At 41.2% G+C, this 22,782-nt stretch overlaps 1 protein-coding gene across 1 annotated transcript in view; it reads right to left on the bottom strand.

The window, feature by feature from the left end:
* Window positions 1-22,782, bottom strand: part of ksr2 (kinase suppressor of ras 2) — a 273,796-nt gene that overhangs the window by 225,767 nt on the left and 25,247 nt on the right. The window contains 2 exon segments of the mRNA XM_060907435.1: window positions 8,667-8,817; window positions 15,742-15,882. Coding sequence (XP_060763418.1) covers window positions 8,667-8,817; window positions 15,742-15,882 — 292 coding nt within the window.

Here is a 22,782-nt window from a genome sequence, read left to right as displayed (position 1 = left end):
AAAACATATACACACCTGTTCCACCTGCATTAAAGCATTCTAAAACATATACACACCTGTTACACCTGCATTACAGCATTCCAAAACATATACACATCTGTTACACCTGCATTACAGCATTCCAAAACATATACACATCTGTTACTCCTGCATTACAGCATTCCAAAAAATATACACACCTGTTCCACCTGCATTACAGTATAACGAAACATATACACATCTGTTACTCCTGCATTACAGCATTCTAAAACATATACACACCTGTTCCACCTGCATTACAACATTCCGAAACATATACACACCTGTTATACCTGCATTACAGCATTTCGAAACATATACACATCTGTTACACCTGCATTACAGCATTCCAAAACACATACACACCTGTTCCACCTGCATTACAACATTCCGAAACATATACACACCTGTTATACCTGCATTACAGCATTTCGAAACATATACACATCTGTTACACCTGCATTACAGCATTCCAAAACATATACACACCTGTTACTCCTGCATTACAGCCTTCCAAAACATATACACACCTGTTCCACCTGCATTACAGCATTCTAAAACATATACACACCTGTTCCACTTGCATTACAACATTCCGAAACATATACACACCTGTTACACCTGCATTACAGCATTCCGAAACATATACACACCTGTTCCACCTGCATTACAGCATTCCGAAACATATACACATCTGTTACACCTGCATTACAGCATTCCAAAACATATACACATCTGTTACTCCTGCATTACAGCATTCCGAAACATATACACACCTGTTACTCCTGCATTACAGCATTCCGAAACATATACACACCTGTTACTCCTGCATTTCAGCATTCCGAAACATATACACATCTGTTACACCTGCATTACAGCATTCCAAAACATATACACTCCTCTTACACCCGCGTTACAACATTCCAAAACATATGCACACCTGTTCCACCTACATTACAGCATTCCGAAACATATACACACCTGTTATACCTGCATTACAGCATTTCGAAACATATACACATCTGTTACACCTGCATTACAGCATTCCAAAACATATACACTCCTCTTACACCCGCGTTACAACATTCCAAAACATATGCACACCTGTTCCACCTACATTACAGCATTCCGAAACATATCCACACCTGTTCCACCTGCATTACAACATTCCGAAACATATACACACTTGTTTCACCTGCATTACAGCATTCCGAAACATATACACATCTGTTACTCCTGCATTACAGCATTCCGAAACATATACACATCTGTTACACCTGCATTACAACATTCCGAAACATATACACACCTGTTACACCTGCATTACAGCATTCCTAAACATATACACACCTGTTCCACCTGCATTAAAGCATTCTAAAACATATACACACCTGTTCCACCTGCATTACATTCCGAAACATATATACACTTGTTCCACCTGCATTACAGCATTCCAAAACATATACACACCTGTTACTCCTGCATTACAGCATTCCGAAACATATACACATCTGTTACTCCTGCATTACAGCATTCCGAAACATATACCCATCTGTTACACCTGCATTACAACATTCCTAAACATATACACACCCGTTACACCTGCATTACAGCATTCCTAAACATATACACACCTGTTACACCTGCATTACAGCATTCCTAAACATATACACACCTGTTACTCCTGCATTACAGCATTCCTAAACATATACACACCTGTTCCATCTGCATTAAAGCATTCTGAAACATATGCACACCTGTTACACCTGCATTACATTCCGAAACATATACACACCTGTTCCACCTGCATTACAGCATTCCAAAACATATACACATCTGTTACTCCTCCATTACAGCATTCTAAACTATATACACACCTGTTCCACCTGCATTACAACATTCCGAAACATATACACACCTGTTCCACTTGCATTACAACTTTCCGAAACATATACACACCTGTTGCACCTGCATTACAACATTCCGAAACATATACACTTCTGTTACACCTGCATTACAGCATTCCGAAACATATCTACATCTGTTACGCCTGCATTACAGCATTCCGAAACATATACACACCTTTTCCACCTGCATTACAGTATTCCGAAACATATACACATCTGTTCCACCTGCATTACAGCATTCCGAAACATATACACATCTGTTACTCCTGCTTTACAGCATTCCGAAACATATACACACATGTTCCACCTGCATTACAACATTCCGAAACATATGCACGCCTGTTCCACCTGTATTACAGCATTCCAAAACATATACACACCTGTTCCACCTGCATTACAGCATTCCGAAACATATACACATCTGTTACACCTGCATTACAGCATTCCAAAACATATACACACCTGTTACACCTGCAATATCAACATTAACAAACATATACACACCTGTTACACCTGCATTACAACATTCCTAAACATATACACACCTGTTACACCTGCATTACAGCAGTCCTAAACATATACACATCTGTTACACCTGCATTACAGCATTCCGAAACATATACACACCTGTTACACCTGCATTACAACATTCCTAAACATATTCCCGTCTGTTATACTTGCTTTACAACATTACTAAACATATACACATCTGTTACACCTCCATTACAACATTCCCAAACATATACTCACCTCTTACACCTGCCCTATAACATTATAAAACATATACACATCTATTACACCGGTTTACCAACATTCCTAAACACATACATACCTCTTACACCTGCATTACAACATTCCTAAACATATACACACCTCTTACACCTGCATTACAGCATTCCTAAACATATATACACCTTTTAAACCTGTTTACTGACATTACTAAACATATACACACCTGTTACACCTGCATTACAACATTCCTAAACATATTCCCGTCTGTTATACTTGCTTTACAACATTACTAAACATATACATATCTATTACACCTCCATTACAACATTCCGAAACATATACTCACCGCTTACACCCGCACTATAACATTATAAAACAAATACACTACTATTACACTGGTTTACCAACATTCCTAAACACATACACACCTCTTACACCTGCATTACAACATTCCTAAACATATACACACCTCTTACACCTGCATTACAGCATTCCTAAACATATATACACCTTTTAAACCTGTTTACTGACATTACTAAACATATACACACCTGTTACACCTCCATGACAACATTCCTAAACATATACACACCTGTTACATCTGCATTACAACATTCCTAATCATATACACACCTTTTAAACCTGTTTACCGACATTACTAAACATATACACACCTGTTACACCTCCATTACAACATTCCGAAACATATACTCTCCTCTTACACCCGCACTAGAACATTTTAAAACATATACACATCTATTACACACTGGTTTACCAACGTTCCTAAACACATACACACCTGTTACACCTTCATTACAACATTCCTAAACATATTCCCGTCTGTTATACCGGTACTTGCTTTACAACATTCCTAAAAATATACACATCTGTTACACCTGCATTACAGCATTCTGAAACATATACACACCTGTTACACCTGCATTAAAGCATTCGTAAACATATACACACCTGTTACACCTGGACTACAACATTCCTAAACATTTATACACCTGTTACACCTGCATTACGTCATTCTTAAACAAACATTCTTCTTGTACTCGAGTGTGTAGGACCTGTACTTGCTGTACTAGAGTGTGTAAGACCAGTCGTTCCTGTACAAGAGTGTGTAGGACCTGTAGTTCCTGTATGAGAGTGTGTAGGACCTGTAGTTCCTGTACGAGAGTGTGTAAGACCAGTCGTTCCTGTACAAGAGTGTGTAGGACCTGTAGTTCCTGTACTACAGTTTGTGGGACCTGTAGTTACTGTAGGAGAGTGTGTAAGACATGTAGTTCCTGCACTAGAGCGTGTAGGACCTGTAGTTCCTGTACTAGAGTGTGCAGGACCTGGAGTTCCTGTATAAGAGTGTTTAGGACCTGTACATGTCTCAGAGTGTGTAGGACCTGTAGTTCCTGTATTAGTGAGTAAGACCTGTAGTTACTGGACTTGAATGTGTAAGAACTGTACTTCCTGTACTAGAGTGTGTAAGACCTGCAGTTCGTGTACTAAAGTGAGTAAGACATGTAGTTCCTGTATTAGAGTGTGCAAAATGTGTAGTTACTGTACTAGAGTGTGTAGGACCTGTAGTTCTGGTACTATAGTGTGTAAGACCTGTATTTCTTGTCTGAGAGTTTGTAGGACCTGTAGTTCTTGTACTAGAATGTGTAGGACCTGTAGTTCCAGTACTAGAGTGTGTAGGACCTATAGTTCCAGTACTGGAGTTTGTAGCACCTGTAGTTCCTGTACTAGAGTGTGCAGGACAAGTAGTTCCTGTATAAGAGTGTGTAGAACCTGTAGTTCCTGTACTAGACTGTGTAGAACCTGTAGTTCCTGTATGAGAGTGTGTAGGGCCTGTAGTTCCTGTACAAGAGTGTGTAAGACCAGTCATTCCTGTACAAGCGTGTGTAGGACCTGTAGTTCCTGTACTAGAGTGTGTGGGACCTGTAGTTACTGTAGGAGAGTGCATAGGACCTGTAGTTCCTGTAGGAGACTGTGTAAGACATATAGCTCCTGCACTAGAGTGTGTAGGACCTGTAGTTCCTGTACTAGAGTGTGCAGGACCTGGAGTTCCAATACTAGAGTTTGTAGGACATGTAGTTCCAGCACTAGAGTGTATCGGACCTGAAGTTCCTGTACGAGAGTGTGTAGAACCTGTAGTTGCTGTAAGAGAGTGTATAAGGCCTGTAGTTCCTGTACAAGAGTGTGTAGGACATGTAGTTCCAGTACTAGAGTGTGTAGGACCAGTATTTCTTGTCTGAGACTGTGTAGTACCTGTAATTCCTGTACTAGAGTGTATAGGACCTGTAGTTCCTGTACAAGCGTGTGTAGTACCTGTAGTTCCTGTACAAGAGTGTGTAGGACCTGTAGTTCCTGTACTAGTGTGTAGGACCTGTAGTTCTAGTACTAGAGTGTGTAGGACATGTAGTTCCAGTACTAGAGTTTGTAGCACCTGTAGTTCCTGTATTAGAGTGTGCAGGACATGTAGTTCCTGTATAAGAGTGTTTAGGACCTGTAGTTCCTGTACTAGAGTGTGTAGAACCTGTAGTTCATGTACTAGAGTGTGTAGGACCTGTAGTTCCTGTACTAGAGTGAGTAAGACCTGCAGTTCGTGTACTTGATTTTGTAATACATGTAGTTCTATTACTAGAGTTTTCAGGACGTGTAATTCCTCTACTAGAGTGTGAAGGACATGTAGTTCCTGTATAAGAGTGTTTAGGACCTGTATTTCTTGTCTCAGAGTGTTTAGGACCTATATTTCTTGTCTGAGAGTGGGTAGGACCTGTAGTTCCAATACTAGAGTTTGTAGGACATGTAGTTCCAGTACTAGAGTGTATCGGACATGAAGTTCCTATACGAGACTGTGTAGAACCTGTAGTTGCTGTAAGAGAGTGTATAGGGCCTGTAGTTCCTGTACAAGAGTGTGTAGGACATGTAGTTCCAGTACTAGAGTGTGTAGGACCAGTATTTCTTGTCTGAGACTGTGTAGTACCTGTAATTCCTGTACTAGAGTGTATAGGACCTGTAGTTCCTGTACAAATGTGTGTAGGACCTGTAGTTCCTGTACAAGAGTGTGTAGGACCTGTAGTTCCTGTAATAGAGTGTGTAGGACCTGTAGTTCCAGTACTAGAGTGCGTAGAACATGTAGTTCCAGTACTAGAGTTTGTAGCACCTGTAGTTCCTGTACTAGAGTGTGCAGGACATGTAGTTCCTGTATAAGAGTGTTTAGGACCTGTAGTTCCTATACTAGAGTGTGTAGAACCTGTAGTTCATGTACTAGAGTGTGTAGGGCCTATAGTTCCAGTACTAGAGTTTGTAGCACCTGTAGTTCCTGTACTAGAGTGTGCAGGACATGTAGTTCCTGTATAAGAGTGTGTAGGACCTGTAGTTCCTGTACTAGAGTGTGTAGAACCTGTAGTTCCTGTATGAGAGTGTGTAGGGCCTGTAGTTCCTGTACAAGAGTGTGTAAGACCAGTCATTCCTGTACAAGCGTGTGTAGGACCTGTAGTTACTGTAGGAGAGTGCATAGGACCTGTAGTTCCTGTAGGAGACTGTGTAAGACATATAGCTCCTGCACTAGAGTGTGTAGGACCTGTAGTTCCTGTACTAGAGTGTGCAGGACCTGGAGTTCCAATACTAGAGTTTGTAGGACATGTAGTTCCAGCACTAGAGTGTATCGGACCTGAAGTTCCTGTACGAGAGTGTGTAGAACCTGTAGTTGCTGTAAGAGAGTGTATAGGGCCTGTAGTTCCTGTACAAGAGAGTGTGTAGGACATGTAGTTCCAGTACTAGAGTGTGTAGGACCAGTATTTCTTGTCTGAGACTGTGTAGTACCTGTAATTCCTGTACTAGAGTGTATAGGACATGTAGTTCCTGTACAAGCGTGTGTAGGACCTGTAGTTCCTGTACAAGAGTGTATAGGACCTGTAGTTCCTGTACTAGTGTGTAGGACCTGTAGTTCTAGTACTAGAGTGTGTAGGACATGTAGTTCCAGTACTAGAGTTTGTAGCACCTGTAGTTCCTGTACTAGAGTGTGCAGGACATGTAGTTCCTGTATAAGAGTGTTTAGGACCTGTAGTTCCTGTACTAGAGTGTGTGGAAACTGTAGTTCATGTACTAGAGTGTGTAGGACCTGTAGTTCCTGTACTAGAGTGAGTAAGACCTGCAGTTCGTGTACTTGATTTTGTAATACATGTAGTTCTAGTACTAGAGTTTTCAGGACGTGTAATTCCTCTACTAGAGTGTGAAGGACATGTAGTTCCTGTATAAGATTGTTTAGGACCTTTATTTCTTGCCTCAGAGTGTTTAGGACCTATATTTCTTGTCTGAGAGTGTGTAGGACCTGTAGTTCCAATACTAGAGTTTGTAGGACATGTAGTTCCAGTACTAGAGTGTATCGGACCTGAAGTTCCTGTACGAGAGTGTGTAGAACCTGTAGTTGCTGTAAGAGAGTGTATAGGGCCTGTAGTTCCTGTACAAGAGTGTGTAGGACATGTAGTTCCAGTACTAGAGTGTGTAGGACCAGTATTTCTTGTCTGAGACTGTGTGGTACCTGTAATTCCTGTACTAGAGTATATAGGACCTGCAGTTCCTGTACAAGTGTGTGTAGGACCTGTAGTTCCTGTACAAGAGTGTATAGGACCTGTAGTTCCTGTACTAGAGTGTGTAGGACCTGTAGTTCCAGTACTAGAGTGCGTAGGACATGTAATTCCAGTACTAGAGTTTGTAGCACCTTGAGTTCCTGTACTAGAGTGTGCAGGACATGTAGTTCCTGTATAAGAGTGTTTAGGACCTGTAGTTCCTATACTAGAGTGTGTAGAACCTGTAGTTTATGTACTAGAGTGTGTAGGACCTGTAGTTCCTGTACTAGAGTGAGTAAGACCTGTAGTTCCTGTACTAGAGTGAGTAAGACCTGTAGTTCCTGTACTTGAGTGTGTCAAACCTGTACTTCCTGTCCTCGAGCGTGTAGAACCTGTAGTTGCTGTAAGAGAGTGTATAGGACATGAACAACCACTGACTGTAAAGCCTGACATGTTTGTTTGAAATTTTTTGCTCCTATTTCATGTCCACGTTGTATTAGAATACTTTCATGAAAAAACAACACCCACGGGTGGCTCCGCCCATTTCTAGTAAAAACATACCATTCATATAAAAGTGAGTATGCCATTTGGGACATAGATGAGCCTTACAAAGTTTAAAAGTATTTTTAACGGTTTAACGTTATTCTCTGATTTGTTCTCTACCTCACTTGTAATGTTTTTTTTAATAAAGTGAATACAAGACAGAATAAATATATAAACATCTTGAGCCTTGGGGCGGCACGGTGGTGTAGTGGTTAGCGCTGTCGCCTCACAGCAAGAAGGTCCGGGTTCGAGCCCCGTGGCCGGCGAGGGCCTTTCTGTGCGGAGTTTGCATGTTCTCCCCGTGTCCGCGTGGGTTTCCTCCGGGTGCTCCGGTTTCCCCAACAGTCCAAAGACATGCAGGTTAGGTTAACTGGTGACTCTAAATTGACCGTAGGTGTGAATGTGAGTGTGAATGGTTGTCTGTGTCTATGTGTCGGCCCTGTGATGACCTGGCGACTTGTCCAGGGTGTACCCCGCCTTTCACCCGTAGTCAGCTGGGATAGGCTCCAGCTTGCCTGCGACCCTGTAGAACAGGATAAAGCGGCTAGAGATAATGAGATGAGATGAGAGGAGATCTTGAGCCTTAAATCCTTTCATCGTATCACATTTGGTGTATTTTACTCAGCCACCAGGTGTCACCCTTTTCAAGCAAACAATGTCAGAGACACACTGTACAGATACATTTTTTTTCTCTTAAAACAGTATTCTAAAAATACAAACAGTTAATATAACGCGAACAATGAATTCCCCCAAACACAAGTAGAAAAGACACGCCCTTAAAAGACCTACTTCATTAAAAAGCACTCGTATATTATATCCCAAGTCATGCTGTAGACAGTATATCAGTATATTAGAACCATTACTAGCATACTAACAACCCTTGGGTGCTCACCTGATTTGTGGGCGGAGCGTAGGCAGGTGAGGGAGGCGTTCAAGCGAGCACACTCATCCTCACTCGCTCCAAACTTCTGCAGCGTCTCACACACCTCTTCATCTGACATGTCTAAGAGCGACTCAAGAGTCAGTTCTCTTGGAGTGATCTCCTACAACACACACAAACACACATGCATACACACACAGGACAAAAGGTTATATATTTTCTGGGATTTTGAACACAGAATGGTGTGAAAAACAAAAACTATCCAGTGAGGAACAGTTCTGCATGCAGAAACATCTCATTGATGAAACAGATCACAGAAGAATGGCCAGAATGGTTTGAGCTGACTTACAGTAACGCAAATAATCACTCTTTACAACCATGGTGAGCAGAAAAGCATCTCAGAATGTACAATACACCAAACCTTGAGGCAGAGGGGCTAAATGCAATGGGTTCAACTATAGAAATATGACACTGTTAATCGATTAATTAATTAATAGAGTCATACCTTAAAAGTACACAAAATGTTGGATTTTTTTTCTAATTTACGCACAGATGTGCGAGAAGACAATATCAGAAAGATATGACTGATTTTTATGGATAAAATTAAGAACACTTACGTAAAATGGGCTGTACATACAGTTTCATGAGCTCAGCTACACTCTCAGAAATAAAGGTACACAGTGGTACAAATATGACACATTAAGGTACACAAATGTACCTTTCAGTTTGATGTACCTTAAATGGTACAAAACTGGACCTTTGTGGTACGACACTGTACCTTTCAAGGTACAAAATTGGAGAAGGTACGTGTTTGTACCTTAGGGCATGGTACTTTGAGCTGCTAGGGGGAGGAGTCCAAAAAGCAACTAACGGTCCTGCTCTGCGCAAGACAAAGTTCTACTACTACTCGCGTGGTCGCCTGAAGGATGGCGACTTTGTCCGCCCTCTCCACCGAAGAGCTTTTGGACTTCTTAGTAAAAGCGGGCCTGGAAATAACAGACGACGACAGAAGGAAATTTACAGGTGAGTTACCATACTGTTGTTCTGATTGTGGCTAGTTCTACTGAATTAGGTGGTTCCTTGAAAACCTTTCAGAAGCCTTTCCGTTCAGAAGCCCCCGTCAAAGAAGTGATCATGTACCTTAAAGGTACAAATTAACTTGTCTCTGTGGTGGTACCACTGTGTTACAGATTTGTACCATTGTTAAAGGTACAGCATTTGTACCATCCACGAAAGGTACAAACTTGATCTTGAAGGTACAGATGAGGCACTTAAAGGTACAAAGCACGAAGGTACAAATATGTACCCCTTTTGAAAGGTACAGCTCTGTACCCTCTAAAGGTACTGCCACAGAAACAAGAGTTTGTACCTTTTAAGGTACGGATCTGTACCTTTTTTTCTGAGAGTGTATGTATCTTGTGACTACATTAAATTAAATTATTCCTTGCCAAACAATATCTCATCTCATTATCTCTAGCCGCTTTATCCTGTTCTACAGGGTCGCAGGCAAGCTGGAGCCTATCCCAGCTGACTACGGGCGAAAGGCGGGGTACACCCTGGACAAGTCGCCAGGTCATCACAGGGCTGACACATAGACACAGACAACCATTCACACTCACATTCACACCTACGGTCAATTTAGAGTCACCAGTTAACCTAACCTGCATGTCTTTGGACTGTGGGGGAAACCGGAGCACCCGGAGGAAACCCACGCGGACACGGGGAGAACATGCAAACTCCACACAGAACTTCCTCGTCGGCCACGGGGCTCGAACCCGGACCTTCTTGCTGTGAGGCGACAGCGCTAACCACTACACCACCGTGCCGCCGCCAAACAATATAAAAACTAAAATTGAAAATGACAGTTTGCTGGATCAAGTGCTATTTATGGCCAACAAGCCTCCATAGATCTGTACTGATTAGAGGGGAACCATCAGGGCCTTCTAAGCGTTCAGAGAAGCCCAAACATATCAGCATTTCAAATGTTATATTTAATTTCTTTCATTCTTTCATAATTTCATAATAATTATTCTCTTCTAATTCTAATTCAGCCTCATTTTCTATCAAATGCTTCAGAAATGAAAAGGTTACTGTCCTGAAAACATTAAAATCGAGTTATCCAATGAGATTGTTTTGTTTGTTGTGTCTCGGCTGAGAAGAGTTTAGAGTTGCTCACTCATTGGTTAGGACTTCATTGCTGGGACAAAAGGTCATGGCAGTGTATGTTTATGTAGGAAGTGACAGATGAATTAACCAATCAGATTTTGATTTATAGTGGGCGGGACCAAAAATTTAGTGCCCTAGGCCTTCTCGAACCCCAACACGAGCTTAAATGCGAGTCGGTGTCGTCAGCGCAGCAGTGAAGTCACCTTCCAGCCGGTGTAGCGTTGATCAGTAGTGTTAGCGAATGCTAATAAAGTGGTCAAGCCAGTGCTATCGAGAGCAAGTAGCACAGGCTAGCAACTGAGAAACTAAGATTTCTGTCTCCAGACTCTTCTTCCACGTTGCACGCTCGCTACAGTATTTTTCACTCAGACTTATGTATTTATTTCCCTGTGTAATTTACTGAGTTGGGCAGCACGGTGATGTAGTGGTTAGCGCTGTCGCCTCACAGCAAGAGGGTCCGGGTTCGAGCCCCGTGGCCAGCGAGGGCCTTTCTGTGTGGAGTTTGCATGTTCTCCCCGTGTCCGCGTGGGTTTCCTCCGGGTGCTCCGGTTTCCCCCACAGTCCAAAGACATGCAGGTTAGGTTAACTGGTGACTCTAAATTGACCATAGGTGTGAATGTGAGTGTGAATGGTTGTCTGTGTCTATGTGTCAGCCCTGTGATGACCTGGCGACTTGTCCAGGGTGTACCCCGCCTTTCGCCCGTAGTCAGCTGGGATAGGCTCCAGCTTGCCTGCGACCCTGTAGGACAGGATAAAGCGGCTAGAGATAATGAGATGAGATGAGATTTACTGAGTTACTTTTAAAATCAACATCAACAACTACACACAACGGAGGGACCTGGCAACCTGCCGCTAATCCCTTGCAAAACCCTTTGCCCTGTTGCTTTTTTGGTGTGTCTGTCTAAGTTTTGGCTGAGCTCAAGTCCCAGCTCTAATAATAATAACGGTTCACTACTGGCACTGATTTATAATCAAATCTGTCCTCTCTCTATGTGGCAGATATATTGAAGTACCACTTGTTAGGAAGAATAGTTAAGAGTGTTTTCTTATATCTATGGTAAAAATCTACCTATGGAGAAAAGAGTGTCAAGCATAATAGTGTCCTCTTTTTTAAGAAATGAAATAAAAACTAGAAGGGCACTCAGAGAGCGCAGATCTCCACCAAGGACAGTAGTCGAGTCTTCTATGATGTGCAAATCTGCAACCACAACCACATTATATGTCTGGATAAACAGTATTTCCAAAACTATTACACTTATGGGGCAGCACGGTGGTGTAGTGGTTAGCGCTGTCGCCTCACAGCAAGAAGGTCCTGGGTTTGAGCCCCTTGGCCGGCGAGGGCCTTTCTGTGCGGAGTTTGCATGTTCTCCCCGTGTCCGCGTGGGTTTCCTCCGGGTGCTCCGGTTTCCCCCACAGTCCAAAGACATGCAGGTTAGGTTAACTGGTGACTCTAAATTGACCGTAGGTGTGAATGTGAGTGTGAATGGTTGTCTGTGTCTATGTGTCAGCCCTGTGATGACCTGGCGACTTGTCCAGGGTGTACCCCGCCTTTCGCCCGTAGTCAGCTGGGACAGGCTCCAGCTTGCCTGCGACCCTGTAGAACAGGATAAAGCGGCTAGAGATAATGAGATGAGATTACGCTTATGTGCCTAGATGTGCATCCCAGAGAATTAGTTGTACTCGTGAATGTGGATTGTGATATGGAGTTATCGTATTTCTACACTGGTTATGTTTTGTTACAATAGAACTTTACCACCTACTGGATTGTAGGATGTATGGAACTTGCTATATCTCACAACGTTAGCAAACATGAAAATAAATTCACAGAGCTGCCCTGTGACTCAGATCCGCTCCAAAATTTAAGAGCTTCTTCTTTGACCCATGCAAGAGCGTTCCACCAAGTTTCACAACAATCGGGTTACTAGGTTTTATGTAATCCTGCTTCAAATTAAACAGACAAACAAACCACACAGCAAACATCACCTCCTAAAGTGATTATGCTGTATATGTGGAATAAAATAACAACCTGCTGGGGAAAAAAGCAACCATTATGTCAGTAATTATTTTTTAGACCTCAGGTTTTATCACTGATTCCAGTCACGAAGTGAGTTTTATCCACTGCAGAGAGTAAATCAGTTTCCAGAACCATCAATCAAGCTGCAGTTCCGCCTCCTCACCAGCAGAGGGCTTCATCACACCAGACAACAAAATGCTATGGCACTCAGCAGGATTTCCTTATGAGACTGCACTATATACCCACTACCGTTCAAAAGTTTGGGGTCACTTTGAAATGTCCTTATTTTTGAAAGAAAAGCACTGTTCTTTTCAATGAAGATCACTTTAAACTAATCAGAAATCCACTCTATACATTGCTAATGTGGTAAATGACTATTCTCGCTGCAAATGTCTGGTTTTTGGTGCAATATCTCCATAGGTGTATAGAGGCCCATTTCCAGCAACTACGGTATCACTCCAGTGTTCTAATGGTACAATGTGTTTGCTCATTGCCTCAGAAGGCTAATGGATGATTAGAAAACCCTTGTACAATCATGTTAGCACAGCTGAAAACAGTTGAGCTCTTTAGAGAAGCTATAAAACTGACCTTCCTTTGAGCAGATTGAGTTTCTGGAGCATCACATTTGTGGGGTCGATTAAATGCTCAAAATGGCCAGAAAAATGTCTCGACTATATTTTCTATTCATTTTACAACTTATGGTGGTAAATAAAAGTGTGACTTTTCATGGAAAACACAAAATTGTCTGGGTGACCCCAAACTTTTGAACGGTAGTGTATATATATATATATATATATATATATATATATATATATATATAAGCATTAAGCCATAATAAATGAGACAAAGTCAATATTTGGTGTGTGACGACCCTTTGTTTAAAAAAAAATAGTCTCCGGTCCAGTAAGTGCAGTTTTATAAGGAAGGAAATGAGCTGTAGGTTTTACTGAGCGTCTTCCAGAACCAGCCACAGTTCTTCTGGACACTTTGACTGTCACACTCGCTTCTTCATTTTGTACCAAAACCCAGCAGCCTTCATTATGTTTTTTCTTTTTAAACCTGAAAAGTGCTCTCTTATGGAATATGTTGCTCAGATACAAACTTTTTTTTTCCCTGTAACATTTAATTTTGTGCTGGAAACACCCCCCCACCCCCCCACCCCCCAACATTTGGACCTCTAAAATGTCTTTGAAATGTTTTGACTCAAGTCATAAAATAGAAATCTATCGCAAAGTTTGTATGGAAAAGAAATAGGGTGCCTAAGACTTTTGCACAGGACTCTATGTCATCTCATCTCATTATCTCAAGCCGCTTTATCCTTCTACAGGGTCGCAGGCAAGCTGGAGCCTATCCCAGCTGACTACGGGCGAAAGGCGGGGTACACCCTGGACAAGTCGCCAGGTCATCACAGGGCTGACACATAGACACAGACAACCATTCACACTCACATTCACACCTACGGTCAATTTAGAGTCACCAGTTAACCTAACCTGCATGTCTTTGGACTGTGGGGGAAACCGGAGCACCCGGAGGAAACCCACGCGGACACGGGGAGAACATGCAAACTCCACACAGAAAGGCCCTCGCCGGCCCCGGGGCCCGAACCCAGGACCTTCTTGCTGTGAGGCGACAGCGCTAACCACTACGCCACCGTGCCGCCCAGGACTCTATGTGAATTAATTTAAAGCATTTTTAATACCAATAAAACCCCTTCATGTCCTGATGGTTATTTTCCTCTAAAATCACTTCCTGAAGTGTTTTATTCCTCTTATACCACAGTAGTTTGCAGTTAAAATTACAACTATTACTATTTTTATGAATTAAAGAATAACATGTTGTACTTTTTATCCATTTCTGGCTAGTTCATGTTCTCATTTATGTTACAATATGTTCCAGGGAGCCTCACAATCCTCTGTCTTGACCAAAAAAAAAAATATATATATATATATATATATATATATATATATATATATATATATATATATATATAAGCGTGTCTTGTAAAATCATTAAGCACAAACTCCTTTGTCTTGAAGATGTTCCCATGTTGAAAAGCTTTCTTCATGATATCAATAATGACACTTTTTTTAAACCATTAATCCTTGGGTAAGTTGTTTCTCTAGGAACGATCACACATTCAAATCAGTGTTTTAATATAAACCTGTGATGTGCTTTCATAGAAAATTAATCAACACACCACGTCCTGACCAATCAGATTTGAGAATTCATCAGTACTGTGATATAAAGTGGATTATCAGGGAGCAAAGATTATTGGATAAGCCTTAAAAATGGCTTAAAATATCCGAAAGCCTCTGGCTGTAATGTGTGGCAACGTTTTCATTTACATTCATTTTTATTCATTTGGCTGATGCTTTTATCTAAAGTCATTTACAGGTTACAGAATTTTTAATTTCAAAAAACACCAGCAATACAAGTGCTCCATTAGACTTATTTTAAAATACAACTTCTGAAACTGCTGGCTGAAACTCTGTGTGGAGTTTGCATGTTCTCCCCATGTCCACGTGGGTTTCCTCCGGGTGCTCCGGTTTCCCCCACAGTCCAAAGATATGCAGGTTAGGTTAACTGGTGACTCTAAATTGAGCGTAGGTGTGAATGTGAGTGTGAATGGTTGTCTGTGTCTATGTGTCGGCCCTGTGATGACCTGGCGACTTGTCCAGGGTGTACCCCGCCTTTCGCCCGTAGTCAGCTGGGATAGGTTCCAGCTTGCCTGCGACTCTGTAGGACAGGATAAGCGGCTACAGATAATGGATGGATGAAGCTGCTGTATAATGGAAGTCTCAAAGTCGTAATTACAAGTCAGAGCTTTGTGACACTGTGAAGCTGTTCATGTCAGACGTAACACAGTAACGCTCTCTCATGAAAATGGGCATGTCTGAGTGTCAGTACCTCTGTGACCTCCTTCCTCATGTTGACGATGCGCAGCCAGTGTGTGAGACGAGGAAAGCCGTCCAGCTCCACGTTCCTCTCCTGTAAGGGCACTTTATGTTTATAGGAGAGCTGCCGGCTAAAGTACTTCACCAGCTTACCCTGAGAGACCAGAACCAGAGAGACAAACACAGAGAAATAAGAACATTAGATCAAATCAGATGTTACAGCACAAAATACTGCTTTCTTTGACTCATTTTGAAAGCAGCATTAGTGTATCCTTTACTGTCCCCTATATCCCATAATGCTGGGATGTGAAAATCGATGCTAAAATGGACCTGCATCCCATCCAGGGTGTATTCCCATCTCGTTCCCAGTGTTCCCGGGACGGGCTCCAGACCCTCCGAATGAATAAATAAACGAGACCATTAACGGCGTAGCTTACTCTGGCCCCGTCTAGTCCAGAAGGAACGATCTAAAGTGGGACACCTTGTACAATAAATGTTGTAAGCTATCCACCCTAGGAATACTGACCTATTTGCCAAAAAGAATCCAAAACAGCGAGGAACTGACTGAGAAGAAGCGATTTTTGTTGAACTGCTCATTAAGGCTTAATTAGTCCATAACTTCATTAATAATTGTAATTAAGCAAATCTAGGTAGAAGTTATATGTACTCTAGGTATCCCTACCTTCATGGCAGAAAGAATCAAAATCGGTGAAGAATTGAAGGAGAAGAAGCAATTTGTGTGGAAACTACTCGTTAGGGCTTAATTACTCCATATCTTCATTATTAATTGCAATTATGCAAATTTGGGTAGAAGCCATATGTACCTTTCTGCCAAAAAGAATAAAAATTGGTGAAGAATTGAGAGAGAAGAAGAGATTTTTGCGAAATGTGGACGATGCTGGATGGATGATGGACAGCACATGATGCCATAATCTCATCACCTGTCAGCCAGATGAGATGATAATTGTATCTGAGTTATTATTTTATTTCTGGAGAGAAACTCATTCTGTTTATCCTCAGTGATACTTTACTACATCTTGACTAAGAGACTTTTGGGCTTAGTGACTGTTTGTGTACACAGTCCGATTCCAGATTCTCATCTTACATGGATATATGGTCCTGTGCAAAAGTTAGAGACATGTAAAGAAATGCTGTAGACCAAAAATGGCTTAAAAATAATGAAATTAAATGTTTCAACATTAAAAAATACTATAAACAGTAATCAGTAAGCCATAATAAATAAAACAAAGTCTATATTTGGTGCGAGACGACCCTTTGCTTTAAAAAAAAAAATAGTAGTCTCAGATCCAGTGAGTGCAGTTTTATATGAAAGGAAATGAGCTGTAGGTTTTACCGAGCGTCTTACAGAACCAGCTACAGTTCTTCTGGACACTTTGACTGTCACATTCACGTCTTAATTTTGCACCAAAACCCAGCAGCCTTCATTATGTTTTCTTTTTTCATATGAAAAGTGGACTCTTTTATGGAATATGCTGTTCAGATACAAATTTTTCTTTTTCTGTAGCATTTAATTTTGTGCTGGAAAAAAACTAAAATGTCTAAAATGTTTTTGTGTTGTTGACTCGATAATGTAGAAGTCATAAAATAGAAATCTTTAACAAAAAATAGGGTGCCAATGACTTTTGCACAGTACTGTATATTCACCAACATTATTGTTGTTTCAAATATGTTCAAGTTACAATTCTGAGGCTACACATGCCCATGATCTGTGACATCATTTTGAAACAATTAAAAAATCCATCCATCCATCCATCCATCCATCCATCCATTATCTATAGCGCTTATTCATTAAGGGTAGCAGGGAAGCTGGAGCCAAGGGAAGCTGGAGCAAGGCAAGCTTATAGTACTCAAATCCGACTTGTGCCCTAATTTTAAGGACTTGTGACTTGACTTGGATTTGCGCACTGATGACTCGGACTCGTAAATTGGAGACGAGGCCTCTTTTGTAACATGCCATAATTTGGCATAAAATATTTATATTTGGGGTGGCACAGTGGTGTAGTGGTTAGCACTGTCGCCTCACAGCAAGAAGGTCTGGGTTCGAGCCCCGTGGCCGGCGAGGGCCTTTCTGTGCGGAGTTTGCATGTTCTCCCCGTGTCCGCGTGGGTTTCCTCCGGGTGCTCCGGTTTCCCCCACAGTCCAAAGGTTAACTGGTGACTCTAAATTGACCGTAGGTGTGAATGTGAGTGAGAATGGTTGTCTGTGTCTATGTGTCAGCCCTGTGATGACCTGGCGACTTGTCCAGGGTGTGCCCCACCTCTTGCCCGTAGTCAGCTGGGATAGGCTCCAGCTTGCCTGCGACCCTGTAGAACAGGATAAAGCAGCTAGAGATGATGAGATATTTATATCTACATTCATTTTTATACTAATTTCGTGCAAGAGAATGCACATTCACCTGTTCATACGTCATGTTCAGGAACAAACTAACGTTAATGGTGCTAAAATGCCTGGAGAGACGCCTCTAGGATTGTCCGCTTTGCTTATACAGACTTCTCAAGCAGTGGGAAAAAATGCACTCCTATGCGTTCCATACGTAGAAGAACTATCAAGGAGATGACGAGGACAACCTCGAACTTCAATCGTCATTTGGTAAGACTCCACCCAGAGAAGGAAGTGACACGCTGTGTTCATTGCTCTGTTGATAGTGGGCGGGGCTTACTGAGCGTTGAACAAACTTTTTATCTGTAGCCTGTTAACTAAAATGGGGCAGTCAAGCAGTAATGTTCGTCCAACACAGTAGCAGAGACAGTTTCACATAAAGGCAGCGTCAAATGGTGCGGCTGGAGTCTTATTCTCAGACTCGACATTTTCTTTAATGACTTGGACCCTGGGGACTCGAGGTTTAGTGACTCAACTACAATACTGCCATGAGGTTCAAACCCAGAACCTTCTTGCTACTGCAGCAGTGCGTATCACTTTGCACCACCATGCCACCTTGCTACAATCAATCTAGGCAATAAAAAAAGCCTGAATTTTATATCATGATACTGTATTTAAACTTAAACAACCTTTACAGCGGGCGGCACGGTGGTGTAGTGGTTAGCGCTGTCGCCTCACAGCAAGAAGGTCCGGGTTCGAGCCCCGTGGCCGGCGAGGGCCTTTCTGTGTGGAGTTTGCATGTTCTCCCCGTGTCCGCGTGGGTTTCCTTTGGGTGCTCCGGTTTCCCCCACAGTCCAAAGACATGCAGGTTAGGTTAACTGGTGACTCTAAATTGACCGTAGGTGTGAATGTGAGTGTGAATGGTTGTCTGTGTCTATGTGTCAGCCCTGTGATGACCTGGCGACTTCTCCAGGGTGTGCCCCGCCTTTCGCCCGTAGTCAGCTGGGATAGGCTTCAGCTTGCCTGCGATCCTGCAGAAGGATAAAGCGGCTAGAGATAATGAGATGAGATGAACCTTTACAGCCCACTGACACTGGAGACTCCTTCCATGAATGTCAACAGTACTCCCAATGAATGACACGCATTTCTAAAACTGTGCCTATGGAGCTTTCAGGATACAAATTCCTGTGAATTATACGATAATTACTGTTTTAACATGTCACTGTATTAACATAAACCTGAATACATTCACTACAGAAAATTAATCACCACCTTCTGACCAATCAGAATCAAGCATCCAGCAGCACTGTGGTAGAAAGGGGACTTCAGATAACAGGTATTATTGATGATTATTAGATAAGCCCTAAAAGAGGCTAAAAGGGTCCAAAAGCCTCTTGCTGTATCATTTATGATATCATATACATTTATACTCGTTTTCATTCATTTGGATGATGCATTTCATTTCAAAATATCAGCACTGAAATGAAAAAAAGGAATCTGTTTTTTGTGTAAATTTGGAAATATACAGGATATAGTGAACAATCACAATGACTCTGTTCCAAGGTCAAGTACAATTCGAGATTATTTAAGACTCACTTTTCCTCACCAGCTCTTTATTTTTATTTAGTTTGTCCCCTGGATTAAAAAAAGCATGCATGTGGTGTGCAACAGACACCAAAAATTCACTACAAAACAGTCACAATTCATATATCACTCAATTATCACTGATGCAATATATATAGAGGATATTACACAGCTGCACGAAGATATGAAGTTTATCTTCGAGTGGTGAATGCATAGAATATGAGTGAGCGAAGAGAAGATAAACTTCATATCTTCACACCACCATGTAATGTTCTTTATATTATATGGACACATCCACCCAAAATTTTAATGTTGAACTGGTTCAGCATTTTGACAACGCGCATCTAGTCAGCAGGAAAACACTGGGAGTGATGTCATCGGAGTGAAATATTGGGAATTATTATACATACAGGACACATTTTTTATGGAATAAAAACGTGTTCTATTTCCTTCTAGCGGGTTTCATTCATTTGATTTGATAGCATGCAATATTGTTAGCATATCGCTTAGTCTACATGTATTACGTCACTCTACCCAATGGAGAATGAGTGTTGAATATGGTTTACGATTTTGCACAGTTGTCAAGACAACATGACATCACATGTCGGAGCTGATGCAAATATTTAATGAGAAAGGTTTCTGCTGCACATGCACAGAAGCATTTCTTTGTTTGCTGGGAAAGAGAAAGACAAGGCTCATCCAGTGCTAGGATTAGCTATGCTATAATTAAGCACTAAATAAATAAACTAACTGAAAACTGAAAATAAAGACGCATTGAACACCCGAAAGGCTACCAAAACTTCATTAGCTATTCTTCACGCATATTTATAAGCAGTGGGGAACCGTTACTATCAGATCAGCCAAAACTTAGCCAGATACCAAAAAAGCAACAGGGCAAAGGATTTCTCAAGGGATTAGCAGCAGGCTGCTTTTAAAAGTAGCTCAGTAAATTACACAGGGAAATGAATACTTAAGTCTGAGTGAAAAATACTGTGGTGATCGTGCGTGGAAGAAGAGTCTGGAGACAGAAATCTTAGCTTCTCGGTCGTTAGCCTGTGCTATTTCCCCTGACTGGCTTGACCACTTTATTAGCATTCGCTAACACTACTGATGAATGCTACACCGGCTGGAAGGTGACTTCACTGCTGCGCTGACGGTGCTGACTCACGGTTAAGCTCACATTGGCCTTTAAAAAGGCTGAGGGAGATAAATTTTTGGTCCCTCCCACTATAAATCAAAATCTGATTGGTTAATTCATCTGTCACTTCCTACATAAACATACACTGCCATGGCCTTCTGTCCCGGCAATGAAGTCCTAACCAATGAGTGAGCAGCTCTAAACTCTTCTCAGCCTAGACAAACAAACAAAACTATCTCATTGGATAACTCCATTTTAATGTTTTCAGGGCAGTAACCTTTTCATTTCTGAAGCAAATTTGATAGAAAATGAGGCCGAATTAGAAGAGAATAACTATAATGAAATTATGAAAGAATGAAAGAAATTAAATATAACACTTGAAATGCTGATATGTTTGGGCTTCTCTGAAGGCCTAGAAGGCCATGACGGTTCCCCTCTATTTACAAGAGAAAAACATACCAACGGACATAGAAAAAACTGGAAAAGAGAGTGTGTATGTATAATAATAATAATAATAATAATAATAATAATAATAATAATAATATTGGTTGGCTTTTTTTGTGGTCTATCAGATATATTTCATTCAGCTATGCATCTTCGACTTGTTCAATATCATGCAAGCTGAATTGAATATATTTGATATACCACTCAACACCAGCCAATATTATTTAATAATGTCACTCAGATTCATGATGTATTTCGTATGAAAAATGTGAGTTTTTCAACACGAGAAGATAAACTTCATATCTTCAAGCCAACATGTGATTTTCTTTTTATTATATTGACACATTCACAAACAAAAAGTACCCAAATTTACCAAAACAATTCAACGATTTCCTCACGAGTGACATTTAGAGATTTATATCATAGTTTTGGTTCTCCATGTCCCAGATGGAGCTCGGATGAAAAATACGAGTGGCGTATTTCCCAGTAAAATACTCGCATCCATATAATATGTAATATATATTATATATCAAGTCAAGTTTATTTGTATAGCGCTTTTAACAATAAAACATTGTTGCAAAGCAGCTTTACACAATTTGAATGAATTAAAACATGAGCTAATTTTATCCCTAAACTATCCCCAATGAGCAAGCCTGTGGCGACGGTGGCAAGGAAAAACTCCCTCAGACGACATGAGGAAGAAACCTCGAGAGGAACCAGACTCAAAAGGGAACCCATCCTCATTTGAGCAACAACAGACAGCATGACTATAATATTAACAGTTTTAACAAGAAGTCAGTTTCGTTGATGTTATAAACTCTTCATTGACGGAAAAGAAGAGTTTATATTATATATAATACTAGAACTTATAAAATCACACTAAAGAGGCCAAACACTGGACAAAATGCTCAAGTACAGCAACTTCATCTCAATTTCATAAAGTCAACGGATTATTGGTGTAATTGGCGGCAATCCCAAACCAATCCCCACCAAACTACCACCAGCGAGACTATAGGAACTGTGAAAACAGGCATAAGAGTGGTTATCGCTTCAATCATGTTTTGTTCTCTACAGAAAAAAAACAGCAGGTACCTGCTATCTCACTCACTGGAACCTTTAAGTGTTTCTGTATCTTCTATATCCTTATCTTTAGCTTTGTGGTGTTAAATACGTCATGATGGCATGGTAATACACTGCTGGCTCCAGGGTTCCGGTTCAATCTTGAACTCATGTTACTGTCCGCATACAGAATCGCATGTTCTCTACATGTCTGTCTGGGTTCTCACTAGGTTCTCCAATTTCCTCCAACCTCCCAAAAACATCTCAGAAGGTGGACTGGCTACACTAAATTACCCCAGTTGTGAAAGTGTGTATGCATGTGTGTATGTCACACCCATTGTTCCAAGATACACTGTGACCCAAACCAGGATAAAGCACTTACTTAATAAACATGAATAAACAGTACATGTTTTCCCAGGCTAAACAAAGGCAGCCAAATGATCAGAAGAAATCTCTGGTGTGTTTGTGTCCCAAAACTTTCCACACTAT

This window comes from Neoarius graeffei, chromosome 24 (genome assembly GCF_027579695.1).
Source record: "Neoarius graeffei isolate fNeoGra1 chromosome 24, fNeoGra1.pri, whole genome shotgun sequence".
NCBI lineage: Eukaryota > Metazoa > Chordata > Actinopteri > Siluriformes > Ariidae > Neoarius > Neoarius graeffei.
This window is presented reverse-complemented; position numbering and strand designations above follow the sequence as displayed.